The sequence below is a fragment of the Schistocerca gregaria genome, chromosome X (assembly GCF_023897955.1).
Source record: "Schistocerca gregaria isolate iqSchGreg1 chromosome X, iqSchGreg1.2, whole genome shotgun sequence".
In the NCBI taxonomy this organism is placed as follows: domain Eukaryota; kingdom Metazoa; phylum Arthropoda; class Insecta; order Orthoptera; family Acrididae; genus Schistocerca; species Schistocerca gregaria.
Window position 1 is genome coordinate 743230973 of NC_064931.1, and position 23563 is coordinate 743254535.

Genomic DNA, 23563 nt, shown 5'->3' on the forward strand with positions numbered 1-23563 from the left:
TCTCCATCTTTTGTCTACAGAAGTAGGAAGCTAACTTAAATTCTGCAAGGTTCAACATATCGATACCGGTGGTCACATGATGTTCAGAGAGGCAGATTATATCAACTGGGTTCGATGACTCTAATTCATCTATACACATAAGTAGTTCATTAATTTTACTTCTAACCCCTCGAATATTTTGATTCACTAAAGATAGTTGGCATTTCACATTTACCAAAATGAAATCAGGTGGAAATAAAGTTTCTGCTGATTGCTCTAAATTTTTAAACAACAGCTGTGTTCGCTGAACCAATGTGCCAGGATTATGCTGTTTGATTTCTTTATCAAACTGAAGGTTTGTTTCAATCTTTACTTCTCTCAAAACTTGACTTCGTTCTGTCCTACCTATCCTAAAAAAGGTGCTGCTCCAAAACCTATGACCACTGGTATATTACCACTCATGGCAGTGCCTGCCCCCCTTACATTTCCTGCTATTAGCCTAGCCAGTTTACCCTTCCCTTTCCTGTTGACGTGTAGGCCATGTCTAGTATAATCCCACCTACTGAGAGAATCAGCAGGAACCAAGCAAATATGTGACCCCGCACCCGACCCAAGCAGCTGTTTCCAACTCCAAATTAACTCTCCCGACAGAAGAGTTTAAATGAGGTCAGTCATGGCATCTCAGAACAGACACAAACTCAACACTCGTATGTCTCGTTGCTGATGCAATCTTTGCCAGCTCACACTCTATATTGTACCCAGGATCTCTGTCAATACTACTACCCGGCCCACTCAGAATAACCACGGTGTCTTCCTTGGTAAAATCTTTACAGAGTGAACCTAACCTAACCTAACCTAAATCCTCTGTCACCCGACCCAAACCAGCACTTGGTTTAAAAAAAATTGTGACGTGGTATTCTGATCCTAACTGGTTCTGCAAAAGTTGACCTGCACCTCTGGCATGTGAACTACCTAACAACAAAACTTTCTTTCTCTTTGTTGACTTCCCTACATTCTTATTCAATTTTCTACTGAAAGTTTGTTGGGCCCTCTCTACACCTACCTCTTTCTGAGGCACATCAGCTTCTAACTGAAGCAACAGGTCACACTTATTCTTCACATTCACCACAAAGCTGTCTGAAAAAGTTCTAGGTCTGTTACTCCTGTTACCTGTTGCCACTTCCACCTCTCTTTACCATTCTCCCTCTTTAACCTGTTCAGATCTTTCCTAGCCTGCTCTAACTGTGCCTGAAGGGCAGCAATGTTCCCCTCCTATTCCACTATTTTCCTATCTCTACAGCATATCCTACATAACCACTGATGAGTCGGATCCACTTCCCTATTTCCCACGCCACTACTGTCACCCCAATGGAAAAAACTGCTGCACCCATCACACCAAACCCGGAGCTAACAATTCTACAGCATGTCAGGAACTTTTCATTAATGGTAAAAATCTTACTTTAGTGAGAATAAGTCAAATTAAATTACAGAAAAACAAGAAAACACATTTATGAAAGATTAGGTCTAGTCGCAATCGTATGTAAACAAACTTACTTTAGTGACAGTAAGTTAGATTGCCGAAAAGAAGAAGGAAAACACGTTTGCCTTTAAACAGATCTGTGCCCATATCCACCACCTCATGAAATGACAGAAGCAAGAATACTGGGAGCAGTATGTTGCTACCAGTTTACCATGTACCCCCCTTTCACAGGTTAGGGTGAAGATTCAATGCCTGGACACCAGTATCCTGTGGGCATACCTGGTATCTGTGTGAAGGATGTTTGCACTGATCTGCATGCTGTTGCTGAACGTTTTGCTTTTAATTATGCTGGAACCTTTGCGTCTGTGAATTAGCAGCCTGCATTTCATGTCCTCAAATAGCAGGTAGAGTTGCTTCCTTTAACATTTACTACACGTCACCTTGAACATTATAATACTCTGTCCAGTGGGAATTCATCAGTGCCATAGCCTTTAGCCCTGATATGGCTTCACGGCCCAACCGCATCCACAGCTAAATGATCATCCACCTACCAGTAGATTGTCAACATCACATTGTTGCCATTTTCAACTGTATCTGGAGTGATGATATTCACCGTCTCAGTGGCGAGAAAATGTGAATGTCCTAGTACTGAAACAGGGTAAACAACCCCTGGAAATGTGGACACTAATCACTCAATTAGACTCACTAATTTCTGTGTGTAGAGAGCCAATGGCTGTATTGGCGCCTTTAGTCTCGGGGACTTTTGGCTCTGTCCAAGGGTGGTTTACGTCATGGCTGTCCTACTACTGAAATTTTGATCTGCCTAGAAGAGTCTGCCATTCAGTCAGATTTTTCCTGGCATTTCTTAGACTTCCATATGGCATACAAACCACATGGCATTACTGTATCCTTGTTACCCTCCAGGTGCAGTCTCAAGGGTCAACTTGTGATAGCAGTCTCAAGGGCCAACTTGTGATTTTTGTTTGGAACTTCTTGTCTTACAGTACTTTCTGGGTTCAGGTTGATGCTTTCCACGGTACTTCCCATGTAGAAGAGAATGGGGTCCTGCAGGGTTCTGTATTGACCGTGCCCTTTTTTCTAGTGGCTATCAATGACCTGACTGCAGCTTGGGGTCTACAGTCTCACCGTCCCTGTATACTAACATATTTTGTGTCTACTACTGCTCCTCAACTATGGGTGTTGCTGAACACCGATTGCAGAGTGCCATACAAAAGGTGCTCTCAGCCACAGCTTCTGGTTTTCTGCCACCAAGACATACTTCATGCACTTCGTCGCTGATGTACTGTTCATCCCCAACAAGAACTCTACTTTGATGAGCGAATTTTCTGTGTGGTGCAATCTTATCATTTTTTAGTGTTGGTTTTTGATACCTGGTTGATGCGGCTTCCCCATCTTTGCTAACTTAACTGAATGTGGTGGCCACAGTGTAATACTCTTCCTTGTCTCAGTAACACCACCTGGGGTGCAGATTGCTCTACAGTTTTGTGGCTCTACAAAGCTCTGATTCTGTCACGTCTTAATCTTGGGAGCCTGGCATATGACTTAGTATTGCTTTCAGCACTGCAGATGCCTGACCTGATATACTATTGTGAGGCCCAACTTGCGACTGGTGCCTTTCGGACCAGCCCTGTGAATAGCCTACTCACAGTGTCTCTCTCCTGAAGATCAGATGCTGACAACTGCTGCTCAACAATGGAATACGTATTCGCTGCTCACCTGAGCATCTGAACTACCGAGTCCATTTTCCTTGTAGAGAAATCTACCTCCCACAACAGAGGCCAAAGTCTGCAGTCACTATTGCAGTGCGCATACAGTCTCCGCTTTGAAATCCAGCTTTGCTGACTGTCACCTCTTGTCAGGGAGAAATCGCATGCAACCCCATGGTGGTACCCCGTCCTCTGATATGCCTTGACCCCATGCTTTGAACCAAAGGACTTAATAGACCCTCTGGTTATTTGCCATCTGTTTTTGCACATCCTTGACACATTTTCAGGTGGTATACACTGTTGGCATATGGTTAATGCATGAACCAGTTTTGCCTACACATGAGCAAGATGCAGTGAACTATGCTCCCTGCTGAATGGATACAGTGTATTCACTGAAGAGTTGGTGGCCATTGCTCAAGCCCTCAGCCACCTTTGTTGTTGCACTAGTGAGTGGGTTTTAAGCTGCAGTGACTCCTTGAGTAGTCTTCAGGCTGTTGACCATTGCTACCCTTGGCACCAACTGGTTGTGTCTATCCAGGATATCCTGTATGACATCCACCATGTTGGATGGTTAGTCATCTTTGTATAGGCCGCTGATCATGTTGTGATCCCAGGGAATGAACATGTGGACAGGTTGGCTACCAGGATGCTGGCTTTGGAGAGGGAGGGCTACTGAAACTGGATCTTCAGTTGACTCTATGCCAACAGTTGTTGGAGGTTTGGAATATGGATTGGTATGTCCTGGTTGCTCTGAATAAGCTGTGAACCATAAAGCAGACCACAACTGTGTGGCAGTCTTCCCTTCACGCTGAGCACAGGGAAGCTACTGTCCTCTTTTAACTTCACATTGGCCACACTTGGCTGACCCATGGTCACGCCCTCCAATGTGAGGATCCACCCCAATGTCAGTGTGGTGGCCCACACACTACTGGACTACCCTTATTTGGACACCTTACTGTGAAATCTTAAACTTGCCATGCTACCTCTGGTGCTAGCAGGTGATGCTGATTTAGTTTTACATTTTACATATGAAAGTGTGTTTTACTCTTCTCTGTGACATAGTGCACACTAGCTTCATTGTCCACTTGAGTGATTGGAGGAGTGCCCTGTCACTTGCTCCCATTCAAAGAACCCATCGCTGCCCTTACTCAGTGGTCCGGCCTGGCTCCTGCCTTTCTCACATTTTAATTCTTCTTATTCTTTTACATCTGTTATTGGTTGACAGACTCATCATCATTGTTCACTTTCTTGAGATTTTATCTTGTCCATGTAGCTATTTTTCTTGTGATAATAGAGGGTGTGGAAGCACCAGTAGGATGCAGAGGATGTGTCCCTTGCCACACAACATGTGCACAACAGTTGCTTTGTTGGCATGCCATCTCTCCCACCTTCACCCTTTTACCCCTCTCTCACTCCTACTTGCTTCTATATCTTAGATTTTTTATTCTCAGATACAGTGGAGTCCATTGGGAATTGTCTTTTGTGTCCTTCCTCTGTGGGGGCTATTCCTGGCTGGACATACAAAGGATTAAGGGTCTGATGACCTCATAGTTCGGTCCCTGTAACCCCATCAGTCCATTCATCCATCAGACAGAATAGGAATCATAATACACCAGTTGATAATCTACAAGTCTAAATAGTAGTTGGCTATTACATGTGGACTGTTCCATTCGCTTTTGCATATGTAATAAATATACAAAGTGATTTTAAAGTATACCTCGCAAAAAATAGAGAGGAGCCAGTGGAAAGGATGAATAAGCATAGAGAATCACAACACACAACATTTACTCAATTTTTTGCTTCTGAAGCAAATGTGCTCCTCCTGCATGTGGATGCCAAAGCACCTGAAGAACCGTAATGTGAAATAAAAGATTTTCAAAGTCAAACCAGTGACTGGTCACTGAAATAACTCTTATGCTGCTTGACAGTTTTTAAGGTCTACTTTTTATTCTGTGTGCAATATACTGTTAAACTATACTTAAAGGTTGTAGGCCAATCACTAACCGAGCGAGGTGTCGCAATGGGTAGCACACTGGACTTGCATTCAGGAGGACGACGGTTCAATCCCGTCTCCGGCCATCCTGATTTAGGTTTTCCGTGATTTCCCTAAATCGCTTTAGGCAAATGCCAGGATGGTTCCTTTGAAAGGGCACGGCTGATTTCCTTCCCAATCCTTCCCTAACCCGAGCTTGCGCTCCGTCTCTAATGACCTCGTTGTCGACGGGACGTTAAACACTAACCACCACCACTAACCAATCACTAACAGCACTGTAATTTCCAATAACAATATGATCAGTCATTACAGTACATAGATAATGTTGAAGCTCAGTCAGTGTTAACTCACAAATTAAAACTTCCTTCTTTTGAAGTTGAAGAATGTTTACATTTAAGGCATTCCATGAGAAGAGCTTAGAAAATATTAGTTGGTTTTACATCCACAAGGTGTCATAATTATGTGGAAAGAAATGATTTTCAGGCTATTTTATTTAATTTGTTTTGATATGTGGTTACACACCGACTGTTTAAAGGTGAGTATAAACAATATTGAAAAATACTCGAGTTTCATAACAGAAGTGACAGTTAAAAAATGTAGCAAATATTTTCATTCCATTAGTAAGTTTCATATTCCATGGATTGTTTACACAATAAATCATAATGGTGTGGAATGAGTCTTTTATGTTCACATTGCAATTAATTTGTAAATCTGACAACATGCCGAACAATTTTATATATGAGTTAGGATGTCCTATCCATCACATTTTACATGTTATAATCATAGAAATTCTTCTAAGGAATTGGGCTTGTCAAGGAGAAACAATAACAGCTGAGGATGTTACCTCTAAAACTGTTAGCACCTGTATAAAAATGCACGAATGTTTCTCTTGTGTGTCCTAACTGCTACCTTTTATGGTCCCTGCCATTATACTAATCTATTAACTTATTTTGTTGCATAAAGTGTTCGTGTTGTTGAATTAGATTAACCCATTTTCAAGTCAAAGTAATTAATAAAAATAATTGATTTCTTACTACATGTTCAGTTAGTTGATTAGTTTTATCCTTGTTTTATATTGAAAAGTAACTTCCCAGAATGACTGTTGATTTAATGCTTTTATTAATGTTCCAACTATATTTTTTCAGATCATTATTTCATGGGCATTTAATATTGAGTGCCCCTTAAAGTAAATCATCTCTTTGCTCCTTCCTCCTCTTCCTTCAGGTTTCTACTCTGTTCTGTCCACTCTCAACTCTCCCACTTTCTTCCATTTTGACCATGCCCCTCCACTCCCAAACTACCTCATCCCTTTCTTCATTCCACACATCTCAAGATGCATGGAATGAAGTAGGTTTTAGCACTGATACTAATCAAGTTTAAATTTTATAAGTAACTAAGCATGTGGTTGGAAGTAAAATTAAGAAAAAATTTAACATATTAAGTTTATGATTAATTTGCCGCAGAGCTGTTGGTTTATTCTCTCAAATAGGGAAGAGAAGCTGAAGAAATTCGAAAGAGGATGATTGATGATCTTACCAATGAATTACGTCCCACACAAGAAAATTTATCTTTTTATAAAACAAAGATGAGTGAGTCTATCAAAAAATTTGAAAGGATGCACAATAAAATAGAGAGGTATGTTTAATAATATGATATGCATATGCTGTTATAGTGAAACTGGTAAATAAAATAAACTAATTAGTGTCAACAGTATGGTTTTGGTCCGTGCAAGTGATGTGCAGTCTGACATATCAGAATAAATACAATTAGCAACCATAATAGACTTCTTTCACTTTTTAATTTTTTTCACCATAAGTCTGATCTGTGTGTAGTATTGTTCATTTAGACTTTAACCAGTTGGTCATGAAAGTGTCAGTGAGTAAGATATATTATATCTATTACTGCCATAGTTGGCACTGAGTGAAGAAAGTGAATATTTCAATATAAAACTCTATAATGTGCTATATTTTGCAAGAAAATATGAAAAGTTATTGGAGTATGTGATTAATAAGCTACACCTAATGTCTGATTATGCCAAATCCAAACGCATTAAGGCCTCAGCCAGTGTTGGCTGAGTGGTTAATGTGAAAAAAAGCCAGTTTGTATTGTGATTTGGAGTTGGCATTAAAATGACAGTTTCCTTATAACTGGTTGGGTCAGTCAGTTCAAAGCTCAAAGGAAAGCCAGGACATGCCGACTGAAAAAAAATGATGCTTAGTAAAGTATTTTGACATCCGAACCAACTTTTGCATTGTGGGCTGCCCCCAACTGTAATAAGTGTATCCAGCTAAGTGGGGCTGTCATTAAGTTTCTTCATTTTTGTTTATATTTACATGTGAGAAATCTGCAGAATTAAAAAAAAAAAATCATCTAGTGCTCCCAGTGGCTTGGGTGAAGCACCAGCAATACAAATATGCAATGAAAAAGATGTTAGTGGTAGCTGGATGTCCAGAGAAACTAAAAATTAGATGAACTAATAATAAAAATATGCCGTGTAAAGCTCTAGCAGAAAGACATATATTTTCAGTCTTGTTTTTGTGCATGTTGACAATAATAATAGTAGTAGTAATAATAATAACAATAATAATAATAATAATAATAATAATAATAATAATAATAATAATAATAATAATACTATTAATAATAGTAATAATAATTTCCCGTGGAGGCCCGGGAAAAGAATAGGCCTCCGGTATGTTCTGCCAGTCGTAAAAGGTGACGAAAAGAACTAACCACTAATAGGGCTAACCCCCTTTTAGTGTGATTAATTGGTTCAGGACACAACTAAAGAAGCCTCGGACAAGCGCCGTCATGGTCGGGGACGACGCTTGAACCCTATGCCCGCCCACAGTGGTAACGACACTGCTAGCCAACTGGAAAATGATTCAAGTCCAAATAGAGGTGTTTTGCAGGATATGCTTCCTGCAATCACCCTAGAAGGAAAACAAAGACAGAGGATGAGATGGTCAGATGAAGTTAATCGACACCTCATGTTCTGTTATTACCAAGTAACAAACCTACGAACCAACACAACTGGATACAGATCACAAGTATACACAACAGTTATTACCAGATACCCAGAATTAAAATTTTTAACAGAACAACGACTAGCTGATAAGATCCGTGTAATAATCAAAAATAACAGGATACCCCACTCTGAATTAGAAAACATCTAACAACAAGTACAACAAATACTGGAACAAAATAATGTGCAATCAGAAGAAGAAGAAAATACAGTGATGGATTCAAACATCCCAGAACAAACAAACAAAGAACAACACACATCAATTAAACAATCAGAGGAAAACGAAATCTTAGACAGCCACCAGAACAAGCACAAATAGAACACGAAGTGACACACATGTTAGATATAGAAGAAAAATTTCAGCTGACATATATAGAATACAAAGATACAAATACAGATATTAGACCATTCTTGCATAGACCATCAAATAACCCACAAGTCAAAACAACAACAACAACAACAGCTATCAACACAATCATACACAACAAAATAAATGAAAATACAACTATGGAAGAGTTATAACTACTGGTTTATATAGGAGCACTCACTACACTAAATATACACACTAGGCAGAGATCAGAACCAACCAACACACAGAAGAAACCCACAAAACCAGTGTGGCAACACAGGCTACAGATCAGAATAGAAAAACTGAGAAAAGACATTGGACAGGTAACACAATTTATAAGACATCAAATGTCAGAAAAAAACGAAAAAGTTTAGATAAAATCTCACAACAAGAAGCGATAGAGCAATTAGATGAAAGAAGCAGAAATTACAAGCATTGGCCAAACAACTTAAAAGATACAAAAAAAGTGAAAATAGAAGGAAACAAAACCAAACATTCAAGACAAACCAAAATAAATTTTGCCAGACAATAGATAACACACACATTAAAATAGACAATCCACCAAACATAACAGACATGGAACACTTCTGGAGCAACATATGGTCAAACCCGGTACAACATAATAGGCATGCACGGTGGATAGAAGCAGAAACAGACACATACAAGATGATACCACAAATGCCTGAAGTGATACTTTTGCAACATGAAGTCACCAAAGCAATTAATTCTACTCACAATTGGAAAGCCCCTGGAAAAGATAAAATAGCAAATTTCTGGCTAAAGTATTTCACCTCAACACATTCACATCTAACTAAATTATTTAACAGTTACATTGCAGACACATACACATTCCCTGATACACTTACTCATGGAATAACTTATATGAAACATAAAGATCAAGCAGACACAGCAAACCCAGCTAAATACCGCCCCATAACATGCCTACCAACAATATACAAAATATTAACTTCAGTCATTACACAGAAATTAATGACACATACAACACAGAACAAAATTATAAATGAAGAACTAAAAGGCTGTTGCAAAGGAGCACGAGGATGTAAAGAGCAACTGATAATAGATGCAGAGGTGAAATATCAAGCTAAAGCTAAACAAAGGTCGCTACACTACGCATACATTGATTACCGAAAAGCTTTTGATAGTGTACCCCACACATGGTTACTACAAATATTGGAAATATACAAAGTAGATCCTAAATTGATACAGTTCCTAAACATAGCAATGAAAAATTGGAAAACCACACTTAATATCCAAACAAGTTCAAATAATATCACATCATAGCCAATACAGATTAAGCGTGGGATATACCAAGGAGACTCATTAAGTCCTTTCTGGTTCTGCCTTCCTCTGAACCCACTATCCAACATGCTAAATAATACAAATTATGGATACAATATTACTGGAACATGCCCACACAAAATCACACATTTGCTGTACATGGGTGATCTAAAACTACTGGCAGCAACAAATCAACAACTCAACCAATTACTAAAGATAACAGAAGTATTCAGCAATGATATAAATATGGCTTTTGGAACAGACAAATATAAGAAAAATAGCATAGTCAAGGGAAGACACACTAAACAAGAAGATTACATATTGGATAACCACAGCGACTGCATAGAAGCGATGGAAAAAACAGATACCTATAAATATATAGGATACAGACAAAAAATAGGAATAGATAATACAAATATTAAAGAAGAACTAAAAGAAAAATATAGACAAAGACTAACAAAAATACTGAAAACAGAATTGACAGCAAGAAACAAAACAAAAGCTATAAATACTTATGCTATATCAATATTGACCTACTCATTTGGAGTAGTGAAATGGAGGAACACAGACCTAGAAGCACTCAATACACGTACACGATCACAATGCCACAAATATAGAATACATCACATACATTCAGCAACAGAAAGATTCACATTAAGCAGAAAGGAAGGAGGAAGGGGATTTATCGACATTAAAAACCTACATTATGGACAGGTAGACAATTTAAGAAAATTCTTTCTAGAATGAGCAGAAACTAGCAAAATACACAAAGCAATCACTCATATAAATACATCAGCTACACCACTGCAATTTCATAACCACTTCTACAACCCTTTAGATCACATAACATCAACAGATACGAAGAAAGTAAATTGGAAAAAGAAAACACTACATGGCAAGCACCCGTACCATCTAACACAGCCACACATCGATCAAGACGCATCCAACACATGGCTAAGAAAAGCCAATATGTACAGTGAGACGGAAGGATTCATGATTGCAATACAGGATCAAACAATAAACACTAGATATTACAGCAAGCATATTATTAAAGATCCCAATACCACAACAGATAAATGCAGATTTGCAAACAACAAATAGAAACAGTAGATCACATCACAAACAGATGTACAATACTAGCAAATTCAGAATACCCCATAAGACATGACAATGTAGCAAAAATAATACGTCAACAACATGCCTTGCTAAACTAATAAAACAACACGTTCCCACATACAAGTATGCACCACAAAATGTACTGCAGAATGATGAATACAAATTATAATGGAACAGAACCATTATAACAGATAAAACAACACCACATAACAAACCTGACATCATATTCACCAATAAAAAGAAGAAATTAACACAACTAATCAAAATATCCATACACAATACAACAAATATACAAAAGAAAACAGGAGAAAAAATTGAAAAATACATCCAACTGGCTGAGGAAGTCAAGGATATGTGGCATCAGGATAAAGTTGACATTATACCAATTATACTATCAACTACAGGAGTCATACCACACAATATCCACCAGTACATCAATGCAATACAGCTACATCCAAACATATATATACAACTACAGAAATCCGTAATTATTGATACATGTTCAATTACCCGAAAGTTCCCAAATGCAATATAACATATACCGTACAGTTAAAAGGAAGTCACGCTTGATCAAGGTCTGCGTCACTTTCTACTTTTGACCAGACATAACGTCTGAGATAAGAAAGAAGTAATAATAGTTATGCATTTACATATTTGGGTCCTTTTCACCAGTTTTGCATATTTAACTAAAAACTAGTCACGATGCATATTTTCTCTCTATATTTACAATATTTTAAAAATTTTGACAGGCATTCTCTAGCTTGATGTAGTTTTGAAGTCTCACACATTGATCGCGACCTAGATCTGTGTGCTATTGCTAACCAAGAGGCCACTGCATAACGAAATCATTACAGAAGAGGAACAGGAACAGGCAGACAGAGTCAATGCTTCTGCACCTGCACCCCCCCCCCCCCCCCCCCCCCAGTTAATCCCCTCCACTGTCATATCGTATGTGTCGGCAACAATTAAATTAAACTACGCAAGCTTTTAGTCGCATGTTCATTGTTTCAGTTTAGCTTTCTGTTTACTTGTACACAGTTGAATGTGTTTATGACATGCAGTGTGTAATGTGTTGTGTGCCATGCCACCCAAAAAAAGAAACATCATTTCGTGGATAGCTGACCATCCTGGAACATTGACATATGTCTTAAATTGTTGAATTTTTGAGAAAAATGTTTTATGCAAAAAAAGTTTCAAATATCATGTCAAGACAAGTCTTTGTAGCAGGAATGCAGAAGAAAGGACCACAACAACAACAACTTCTGACAACAGCAAGTTGCAGTAGCAGGGATTTGTCCAAAGGTAACCAAAAATCGGTTTAACATGGATCTATGTGAAGCATTCATTGCAAGCAATATCCCTCTTCACAAACTTATGAACTTGTCAAAGGCTTCCTGTGCAAATATTGCTTAAATAAGAATATACCATGAATCAACTTTGCGTAAAAATTACATACCGACAATTTATGTAAATGTTCTGGAAGAAATACACAATTAATTCAAGGACAGCATTGTCTGGATTTCAGTTGATGCAACCACAGACAGACACTTGTGGCCATTACATTGCAAATTTAATTTTTGGTGCTTTAAAAGAAGAGCCTTCTTCCTATTTATTGGCCTGCAAAGAACTTGAAAAAGTAAAACATTCTATGAATGCCAGATTTGTGAATGAGCGCATTAGAAAAATATCTCCAGAATCTTCTGCAGATGTTTATGTTTATTTTAGATGCTGCTTCCTATATGATCAGAGCAGGAAAAGCCCTTCAAGTGTTTTATCCCAATTTGATTCACGTGACATGACGTGCTGTGCTTTTGGAGTACATCGCCTTGCTGAAGAAGTACGTTCCACATTTGTGAATATAAATAAACTGATTTCATCCACAAAGAAACTGTTTCTAAAGGCTTCTGCTCGCATCAAGACCTACAAAGAAAAACTACCAATTGTGTCTTTACCTCCTGAACCAGTGGTAACTCGTTGGGATACGTGGGTCAAAGATGTGTTGTTTTACAATGAACATTTCGAGGCCATTAGAGGGGTAGTAAACGACTTTGATAGTGCAGAGGCTTTGGCAGTTTGCCAGTGCAAGAAAGCTTTTAATGATTCCCGTATTAAAAAAAGACATTGCTGTGGTTAGCACTCATTTTTCCCATATAACTGCAAGTATTAAAAAGCTTTAAACTCAAGATTTGGTGTTGAATGAATCTATTCAGTTAATGAATAAAATTATTCTAGTGACCTCCTCATTGCTGGAGGTATTCCCAAGAAAACTTAAATTCACACTCACTCTGTGCAAAGTCGTGCATGCAGTCAAACAAGTAACTATATCTCAGCCAGTGTTGCTTCATTGAACATTAAACTGTACTAATGTTCACTGGTGACATGCAAATATTCCCTGATCGTTGAGTGGGAAAATGTTTAAAAATTAGGCAGTTTGATGTAGAATGACCCAAAAGTTTCTATTCTCTTCAAGACTGAATTGCTTATTGTCCATATGCCACTTCCATACAAGGCCGCCCTCCAGACAAATACTTTCAGAAAAGATTTCCTAACACTTAAATCAATGTCCAATGTTAACAAATTTCTCTTCATCAGAAAGGCTTTCCTTGCCATTGCCTGTCCATATTTTATATCCTCTCTACTTCAAGCGTCATCAGTTATTTCACTGCCAAAATAGGAAAACTTCTCTCCTACTTATAGTCTCTTGGCATCACCTGATTTAATTCAACTACATTCCATTATCCTTGTTTTGCTGTTGTCAGTGTTCATCTTATTCCCTCCTTTCTAGACACTGTCCATTCTGTTCAGCTGCTCTTCCTCATCTTTTGCTGTCTCTTACAGAATTAATATGTCATTGGAGGACATCAAAAGTTTTTAGTTCTTCTCCCTGATCCTTATTACCTTCTCCAAATTTCTCTTTGGTTTCCTTAACTGCTTGCTCAGTGTTCAGTTTGAATAACATTGGGGATAGGCTATAACCCGCTCTCATTCCCTTCTCAAAGCATTGCTGTCCTTTCATGCCCTTATACTCTTAAAATGGCCGACTGGTTTGTGTACAAGTTGTATATAATGTTTTGCTCCCTATATTTTACACTGGCTATCTTCAGAATTTGAAAGAGTGTATTTTAGTTGACATTGTCAAAAGCTTTCCCCAACTCAACAAAAGCTATAAACATAGGTTTGCCTTTCATTAACCTATCTCTTAAGATAAGTCACAGGGTGAGTATTGCCTTGGGTGTTTCGACATTTCACCAGAATCCAAACTGATCTTCCCTGAGCTCAGCTTCTGTAAGTTTTTCATTCTTCTGTAAATAATTCTTGTTGGTATTTTGCAACCATGACTTATTACACTGATAGTTCAGTAATATTTACATCTGTCACCTCCTACTTTCTTTAGAACTGGAATTCTTCTTCAAGTCTGAGGGTGTTTTGCCTGTCTTGTGCATGTTGCACACTAGGTGGAATAGTTTTGTTATGTGTTGCTCTCTCAAGGATATCAGCAGTTCTGAGGGAATGGGGTCTACCCTGTGAGGACCTTTTTCAACTTAGGTCTTTCATTGCTTTGTCCAATTTTTCTTGTAGTATCGTATCTTCTATTTCGTTTTAATTCATGTTGTCTTCCCTTTCTGTTCTATTGCTCTCAAGTTAGTTTCCCATGTATAGTCCCTCTATATCCTACTTCCAACTTCCCCTTCTTTGTTTAGTACAGGTTTTCTATCTGAGCTCTTTATGTTCCCACAGCTGCTTCTCCATCCTCCAAATGTCCCTTTAATTTTCCTGTAGGCAGTATCTATTTTTCCCCTAGTTATATATGCTTCTATATTCTTACATTTGTCCATTAGCCATTCATGCTTAACCATTTTGTACTTACTGTCAATCTCATTTTTTTAGACATTTTTATTGCCATTCAGCTATTTCATTTGCTGCAGTTTTATATTTTTTCTTTCATCAATTAACTTTTGTATCACCTGTGTTATCCAAGGACTTATCTTTTTTCAACCATTGTAGTCCTGTCTGCCTCAGTTGCGTGTAATATTACAGAATACTGATAATTTTTGCTTTAAGGACCATCTCACTACAACTGAATTAAACACAATTTTTGTGCCATATGCATTTTGCCTTTATTTTCTGCAAAGCATCTTCAGTGGCAGGATGCATGGACGATTTTCTACATATTACGCTCCTGTTGCATTTTTGGTGTTGTTCCTCTTCTTCTAAATGCCTTGCAGAAAATAAAGGTGATACGCATTTGGCATGAAAGTTGTGTTTCATTCAGTTCTAGTCAGATGGTCGATAAATTATCACTATACCTTATCTTTTCACCTATTTGAACATCTGCTGCCTTCACTATTTCATCTGCCAAAGGTACCCTTTCGCCTTCTATTGTGTTCCTCTCACCTGTTTTAGTTAATTATTGCTTAACACTCTGTCTGAAACTCTCAACAACTTTATCATGTCTCATCACTTCAATGTCCTACCTTTCTTCAATTTCTTGTTTCAGTCTACAGTAAATTGTGGTCAGATTCCACATCTGCCTCTGGAAATATCTTGCTTAGAATCTGGTTGTGAACTCTCTTGTGTTACTACCATATAATCATTCTGAAATTTTTCAGTGCCTCCATGTTTCTTCCAAATATACAGCCTTATTGTATGATTCTTAAACTAATTATTAGCAATGATTAAATGATGCTCTGTGCAAAGTTATACCAGGCAGCATCCTCATTTATTCCTTTCCCCCAGTCCATATTCACTATTTTTTGTTATTTTCCTCTTCCTTCTACTGAATTCCAGTTCCCCCATCACAATTAAATTTTCCTCTCTGAATAATTTGTCTTATCTCATCATACTTTCTTTCAGCCTCTTTATCTTCAGAGCTAGTTGGCGTATAAGCTTGTACTGCTGTGGTGGATGTTGATTTCATGTGTGTCTTGGCTGTGACAGTGTGTTCACTAAGCTGTTTGAAATAGCTTACCCACTTTCTTAACTTCTTGTTTGTTACCGGCGTTACCTCTGTTTCATTTTGTATTTACAACCCTGTAACCACATTAACAGAAGTCCTGTTCATCCTGCCACTGAACTTCATTCATTCCCACTATAATTTCAACCTGTCCATTTCCGATTTTAAATTTTCTAACCTGCTTGCATGATTAAGGCATCTAACGTTCCACACTTCAGCCTGTAGATTGCCAGTTTTGCTTTTCCGTATGATGACATCCCCCTGAGCTGTCACAGCCTGGAGATCTGAATGGTGGACTATTTTATCTCCAGAATGTTTCACCTAGGAGATGCCATCCTTTTTTAACCATACAGCTGAGCTTCATGCCCTCAGGAAAAATAATGGCTGTAGTTTCCCTTGCTTCCAGATCTTCACAGACCAGCACAGAAAAGCCATCTTGGTTCATTGTACAAATCCAGGTCAGCCAGTCATCCAAACTTTTGGCCCTGCAAATACTGAAAAGGCTATTGTCTCTCCCCAGGAACCACACATTTGTCTGGCCACTCAACAGATATTCCCTCCATTGTGGTTCCACTTATCGTAGGGCTATCTGTATTGATGAAGCACGCAAGTCACATCACCACACAATATCCGTGGTTCATAGGGGTTAGTAGACACAGCAAAATAATGCAGCGACCATCCGTTATCAACTTTTAGACCTTTGTCAGTAATTTGGTGCTGATTTTTGTCTGCGGCATTTACAATGAAATGAAATGGATAAAATATGTAGCAGTTTTCACTATAGTGGTGGTCATATGTGGTAGGATAAAGTATGTATTTTCCATTGCATGAATTTATCAGAACTACAGGCTACCCAGCTGTTTATACCTGATATTGGACATAATGTAGGAAAAGACAGATCACTACTTACCATAAAGAAGACACGTCAGGTTGCAGACAGGCACAATTGAAAGACACTTAATTATTGCTTTTAGCCACCATCTTCATCAGTAAAAGAGAGGCATACACCATTCACATACACAAGCAAGCACACCTCATGCACATACGATCTCCAGCTCAAACCTCTCCGGCCTAAGATGCTGGAGTTGGTGGCTGTGTGTGTGTGTGTGTGTGTGTGTGTGTGTGTGTGTGTGTGTGTGTGTGTGTGTGTGTGTGTGAGGTGTACTTGCTTGTGTGTGTGACTGGTGTGTGTGTGTGTGTGTGTGTGTGTGTGTGTTTCTTTTACTGATGAAGACTGTGGCCAAAAGATATATAAGTAAGTTTCTTTTAATTGTGGCTGTCTGCAACTTGATGTGTCTTCTTTATGGTAAGTAACATTCTGTCATTTCCTTGATATTCCAATCTGGAGTTTCCATTGTTTGATATTGGACATCATTTTTCATAGAATATTATGTGCTTAAATATGACAGTGTATTTTAAATAATCTACTAAGTATATTAATTTCATATTGTATTCATCATTTGCATGATTTGTATCAAAATGTGAACAATTCATTTTAGCAGCTGCTTAGATTAGATTCATTGGTGTGTGTGTGTGTGTGTGTGTGTGTGTGTGTGTGTGTGTGTGTATGTGTATTTTTCCCCATTTACATATCATTAAATTGTATAATGAGGAATACTTATATTTTATTATGAAAATAAATGTGTGACTCTTCTTTTATTAGAAAAGACACTTACCATAGAAAAGAAGTTTTGTGCAATTAGTAAGAACATAAAGAAAAACTGCGTATCTTTTATTGTCCAGCTTTTGAATTTCCTGGATCTTATTCTCACACTGTATTTGGTTTATCCATATTTTTTTTAATAAACAGTCAACTGCACTGACTTCAGTTTACACCGTCCATTGTTAATACAATTGTTTTCAAATTTATGATTATTGTTTTTATTGTAAGATAGCTGAAAGTTTTGCAGATGGCGAGAAGACTGTAAACAGTATTCAGCTTTGGAGGAGCTTTTTCACTCACAAGCTGACGAATTAGCTAATCTGAAAGAATTGCAAAGGATAACCAATATTTTGCTGCTTAGAGTACAAGCTGAATCTGCCGAAATCATAACTAAAAATTATGCTTTAGTGGTAAGTATATCTGTGCAGTATCATTCAGATTTTCGTTTTACATTATAAAAGGATCGAATTCTTTTCTTTGGTTGTACATGTAGTATTTTAAGGCCTTCTTTACACTTTTGTTCTTTTGACTACCTCGCTGGAATTTGAAAACATTGATCATGAAAGTCTCAGCTTGTACTCTGTGTACAATATATATTGTCTGTCAAGAAGTTGAAGAGTGGAAACAAGAGTCCCCAGCTATGCTACAAGGAATACTTGCATAAAAGTTTATACTAGCGTTTCTACAGCATACGTGCCCATTCCAGTATTCTGGTTACCTGTTCTGAGTCACATTCAACGACCTAACTGGAGATGAAAGGCTATCCTCAGGAGGGAATATAAAAAAATCTGCAACAACCAGCTGCTACCAATTCATGAGGACATACTTACTACCTTAACCAACAGATACCACTCCAGACATCAGCCACTCACAACAGCTAGGAACATGGTGGACCGCAGCTTCAATCTCTGTGAAACTTGGACTGAAGAGTGGAATAACAACACCGCTTCACAGCTTCATAGTTTTCTCCAAGTTAACAGCAAACCAAGGAACTTGATCTGTCCTGTAGGACATGGAGTACACTTTATCAGGATCCATACTAATCATGGGAAATGTGGTGACTTATTATACAAATGAGGACAGATTACCTCTGTGGAGTGCACCTGTGGCTTTCCGTTATGGACAGTCAGACAATTGTTGAAGAGTGCCTTCAAAATTCATACCCTGGAAACCCCTCAGACTTTCATACTTCTTTGACACTACAGCAGAGGTGATCAGTTATGTAAATAATATGTGTGTAAATTGTACATTATATGATGATGACTGGCACCATTTTAATCAGGGGTGATGTAGTGTGCATGTGCCCCCCCCCCCCACCCCACCCCACACACATACACACACACACAATTTCCTTGTTTCAAATCACACCACTATAGAGTAAATCGCATTAACATAATAACGAAGATCGTAAGATTGACTGAATTTAAAGTAGGCTTTGTGTATCTGTTACAAAAATAGATGAAATGTCTTTAGATGTGAATGCATCAATGTCCACTATCTTTAATTGAAGACATAAAGTCTGAAAATGAGTCCGTGATAATATTTTGGCACTTTATTTTACAGGTCCATCTTGATCACATGCACTTTTATGCTTCAGTGTTGCCAATTTTGGTTACTGCCATCTTCAGATCATAAAATATTCTGATGTAGTATAAGTGTTAAACTAAACATGCAGGTACATAGTAAGTGTTTACTAAACATGAAGGAACCACACTGCTGCAGGTTCGAATCCTGCCTTTGGTATGGATGTGTGTGATGTCCTTAGGTTACTTAGGTTTAAGTAGTTCTAAGTCTAGGGGACTGATGACCTCAGATGTTAAGTCCCATAGTGCTTAGAGCCATTTGAACCATTTTTAAACATGCAAATACGTACTAAGTGTTCACTATGTACCTAAATGTTTAGTTTGACATTGATACTACATCAGAATATACTTCATAGGAAGTGTTTACTATGTATCCACATGTTTAGTTTGATGTTGATACTACATCAGTCCACTATCTTCTCCTAAATGGAGGACTATATTTTGATGGGAATATCAGTGCTAAATGGTGGAATTATTCAAAAAAAAGTAAGGCTTTTTCTTATCAAAAAAATTGCTGATTGACTTGTCACTGAGGTGTGGAGATGAGTTGCAAAACAACAATTCTTGCATCTCAGACTTTTTGTCATTAAACTTGAGAATCACTGTCATTGAATTTGAGAATCTCTGTACATATTTTGATGAGTTTTTCAGAAGTGTATGGCACTGGTCATGGGAAAGGATTTTATGTTTGTCTCGAAATTGGATGAATTATAACAGAGATATAGATTCATGACAGAATGGGTTCAAAAAGATTCCCTTTCACAGCTCCTGCGCCCTTTTCCTCGAACTTCAAAACTATGTCCTGTATTTTGTAAACAGCAATGGTTTTATGTGATTGAAACACATTCTATTGGCAAAAACTGATGAAATTAATTATGAAGATTTTAATTTATTCCTGATTTTTGTAGAAACTAAAAATATTCATTTGTTTGGGCCCTTATTTTCTTTCATTTATCTTGGAAAGATTTGTTGTTGTCTCTCTTGTTTTTAGTACTTTTCTCCCAAAAGAAAATATAGTAAATGGAAGTAATATGGGGCTTTAAAACTTTACTGAAATCACAATTATATGATTTCTTTATATTCTGTGTATATAAAGAAGAGAAATCAGATAGTTGTTACTTCCTGTGTTTTACTAACTGTAGTAAGTTCATCATACAGCTTTCTCCATGAAATTGCCACACCCTGTACATCATTTGTGGTGTAGCAGTAACAACTTCCACATGGTGATGTGTGGGTCACTGATTCAATTTCTGCCTCTTACCAGTATATATCACTTGACATGTGTAATACAGGGAAGGTTGTGGGACTTACCTATTAGTGAAATTTGAGATTTATTACAATATGTGAACAGAATAAGATTTATTACAATATGTGAACAGAAGTATGCAGTGCTGCGGCAGGCAGCTCAGTTCTGTCTGCACTTTCATGTGCGCTTAATAAAGATGCTTTCAGTGTGAAGTGTTAGTTCTTATTGATGACCCTACTCTTGTAACAGGCACTACATTCTGGTTTATACATGACATAGTTTGGCACTACAGACAATATTTTGCACACTGACATTATCATGGCACTAACAAAGCTACACAAAAGCAGTTGTTTTCACTCAGGAACACCAGACAGTCTCTTACTTTCCAAATTGTCAACAAACCACCGGATTTGAAAGCACTGATATGTGATATGCACACCAGGCAACCAACAGTGTTTTTTGGAGACATGGTTTAGGATCTGACTAAATGGCTAAAGAGATTTGACTGTGTCCCCAAAGGTGACAGATGGGAAAGCATGATGTGTCACACCAACCTCTACCTCTACTTTGGCTTGGATGGTGCAGCGCAGCAGTGGTTTGAGTACGAGAAAGAGCTTATACTGGGACAGATTTCAGACTGAAATCAAGACATTTGATGGCAACCAGTTGCAAATCTTCACAGTCAAAGGGAAATTGAAGAACAGGGCCAAACATCATTGAGATATGACGTGATTACACATATAGTGTATTGTCAGGCAGTGTCACACAGTGAACCTGTATATAATGGAAGATGATGTAGTTATACATCTAATGAGAGGTTTAGCAGAGGATGTCTATTAGGCATTTCTTTTGAAGGACTGCCACCACAACAAGAGACTTCAACAAATAGTACTAGCACATCACGGTAAGGTGCCATAAGACTGTGCTGAGAGACAGTCAACAGACTTCAGATTGTTGTACCAGTGGCAGTTGTGGAAGACCATCAGGACCAAGCATTGCTAATGCAGCGAATAGGAAGTTAAAAGATACAAGAATCTGTGGTGTATATTAATGTCAAACACAAGTAGCTGAAAGTAGCAGCAGTGATTGTCAAACAAAGTCCATGGAAAGTAGCATTATTAATTCAAGAAGAGGATAGGCCAACTATAGATGAAAATACCCTGTGGACAACAGTTACCAAGAACTGCACTGGTGTCATAATCAACAATCACTCGCTCCTGATACTAGTTGATTATAGGATGTCATGTTCTATGATATCAGATATCATTGCAGCTGAAATAGATTATGTTAAAAGTTCAGAGGCCATTGTGCTAATGACTGCAAATGGAGAATACAGCCAGCCAACACAAATCTGTGTTTTGAGAATAACTATCAATGACAGAGCACATCCAATCAAATTTGTAGTATTACCAGAATGCACCCACAGTGGTATCTTTAGATGGGACATCCTGTAGGCATCATAACCAGTCAGACTGTTGGAGACTGCAGCTCCAGATGGATGAAGCTATTCCAACAAGTTCATGCAATAATGATTCCTCTGGGTGATTGTCTTCCATTGAAAACATACTTATCCTTCGATTATCAACAAGACAAATTGTAGCCAATAATTCTAGTCAACAGACCCTCACTTAAGTTGTGAAGCTCAAGTTGAGAATGAAAAAGTACTTAGCCTCACAAAAGAAATCTTTTTACCAGTGAAGATCATAACTATTGCAAGTGCACAAAGATCTGTGGGTTATAAATCCCATGAAAAGTAGCATCTCACCCCTAAGGGTATGTGTATATGATCAGCAAAATCAGTCTGCTCAGTCTCTTCGATGATGAGCTGTACTGTTTTCCTGTACCACCATGATAAATGGATGATGACAGTTGGAGCATAGGTAAGTCACAGTGCAACAAAGAGTGTAATTCTTGTAATTGACGTTTGTTTATCATTGCATCGACTTTGGACTACCAAATGCATAGTGTAGCATTGTTTTAGCACAGCCTGATGTGGTTTCTCATGTTCTAGACTTGCTTTTGCTTTCATTTATAGTCTCATATGGACAAAACGAGGAGTCTTTGGCCGTTAAACTATGTATGTCTGGACAAGGGTGCTAAACTGTGCCTTTTAAGTGTAAGAGTATAACAGTGTTTTTGCAATCTAAAAGCAGTTGTACCTTGTCAAGAAAACTGCAAACGTGGATTGGTAGACATAGTGAAATTTAAAATCTATGAACATAATGTGTATAGATGGTTGATGGGTCCCAAGTGGTGAAAGTGCACTGAACATCAATCACGAGTAGATTAAGATATGCAAAAATGCTGATTTCATAAGAACACGTAGACACACAAGAACATCTAGAGATTTGTGTAGGAATGCTTACAGAGTGAGCAGCAACCCAGTTCACAGAAATGCTGATGAGTCATGCTACTGGCTGCAAGCTAGAGTGCTCACTGAGTGGCCCGCAAGAAAATGACATACTTGTACAGAAAGTACTGTCGCTGAGAGACTATAGCAGTATACGAGATGACTTAGACAAAATTTGTAGTTGCTGTGATGAATGGCAGTTTGCTGTAAATGTAGAAAAATGAAAATTGATGGAGATGTCTAGGAAAAAGAATCCCATAATATTCAAATATAGCATTAGTATTGTGCTGTTTGACAGAAAATGTCTGTTAAATTTCTTCATGTAATGTTGTAAAGCGATATAAAGTTTATTGAGAGAATTTTAGGAAAGTGTGATTCATCTGTAAAGGAGACCATGTATAGAGCACTAGTGTGATAAATGCGACTCATTTTTGAGTACTACTAGAATGTTTGAGATCCCCACCAGGTCGGATTAAAGAAAGACATTGAAACAATTCTGAAATTGGTTGCACAATTTGTTAATAGAAGGTTCAATCCATACATGTTATGGAGGTGCTCAGTAAACTCAAATGAGAATCCCTGGAGGGAAGGTATTCCTTTTATTTAACTCCATTGAGACAATTTAGAGAACCGGCATTGGAAGTGGACTGTAGAAAGATTCTACTGCAACAGATGTACATTTTGCATAAAGACCATGAAGATAAGAGACATCTGGGCTCATACAGAGGCATATAAGCAGTTGTTTCTCTCTCGTTCTATTTGTGAGTGGACCATAAAAGATACTGATTATTGGTGATAC

The 23563-nt window shown here is 38.0% G+C and overlaps 1 protein-coding gene across 4 annotated transcripts in view; it reads left to right on the forward strand.

Moving 5' to 3' along the window:
• Nucleotides 1-23563, forward strand: part of LOC126299007 (coiled-coil domain-containing protein 77-like) — a 198542-nt gene that overhangs the window by 76499 nt on the left and 98480 nt on the right. For 2 of the 4 annotated variants that reach the window (XM_049990639.1, XM_049990640.1), the window contains exons 3-4: nucleotides 6669-6814; nucleotides 17833-17995. The exons of 1 other annotated variant lie outside the window; for it this stretch is intronic. In XM_049990639.1, coding sequence (XP_049846596.1) covers nucleotides 6669-6814; nucleotides 17833-17995 — 309 coding nt within the window. The remainder of the gene's footprint in view (nucleotides 1-6668; nucleotides 6815-17832; nucleotides 17996-23563) is intronic. One more of the 4 variants, XM_049990641.1, reaches the window with a different exon arrangement.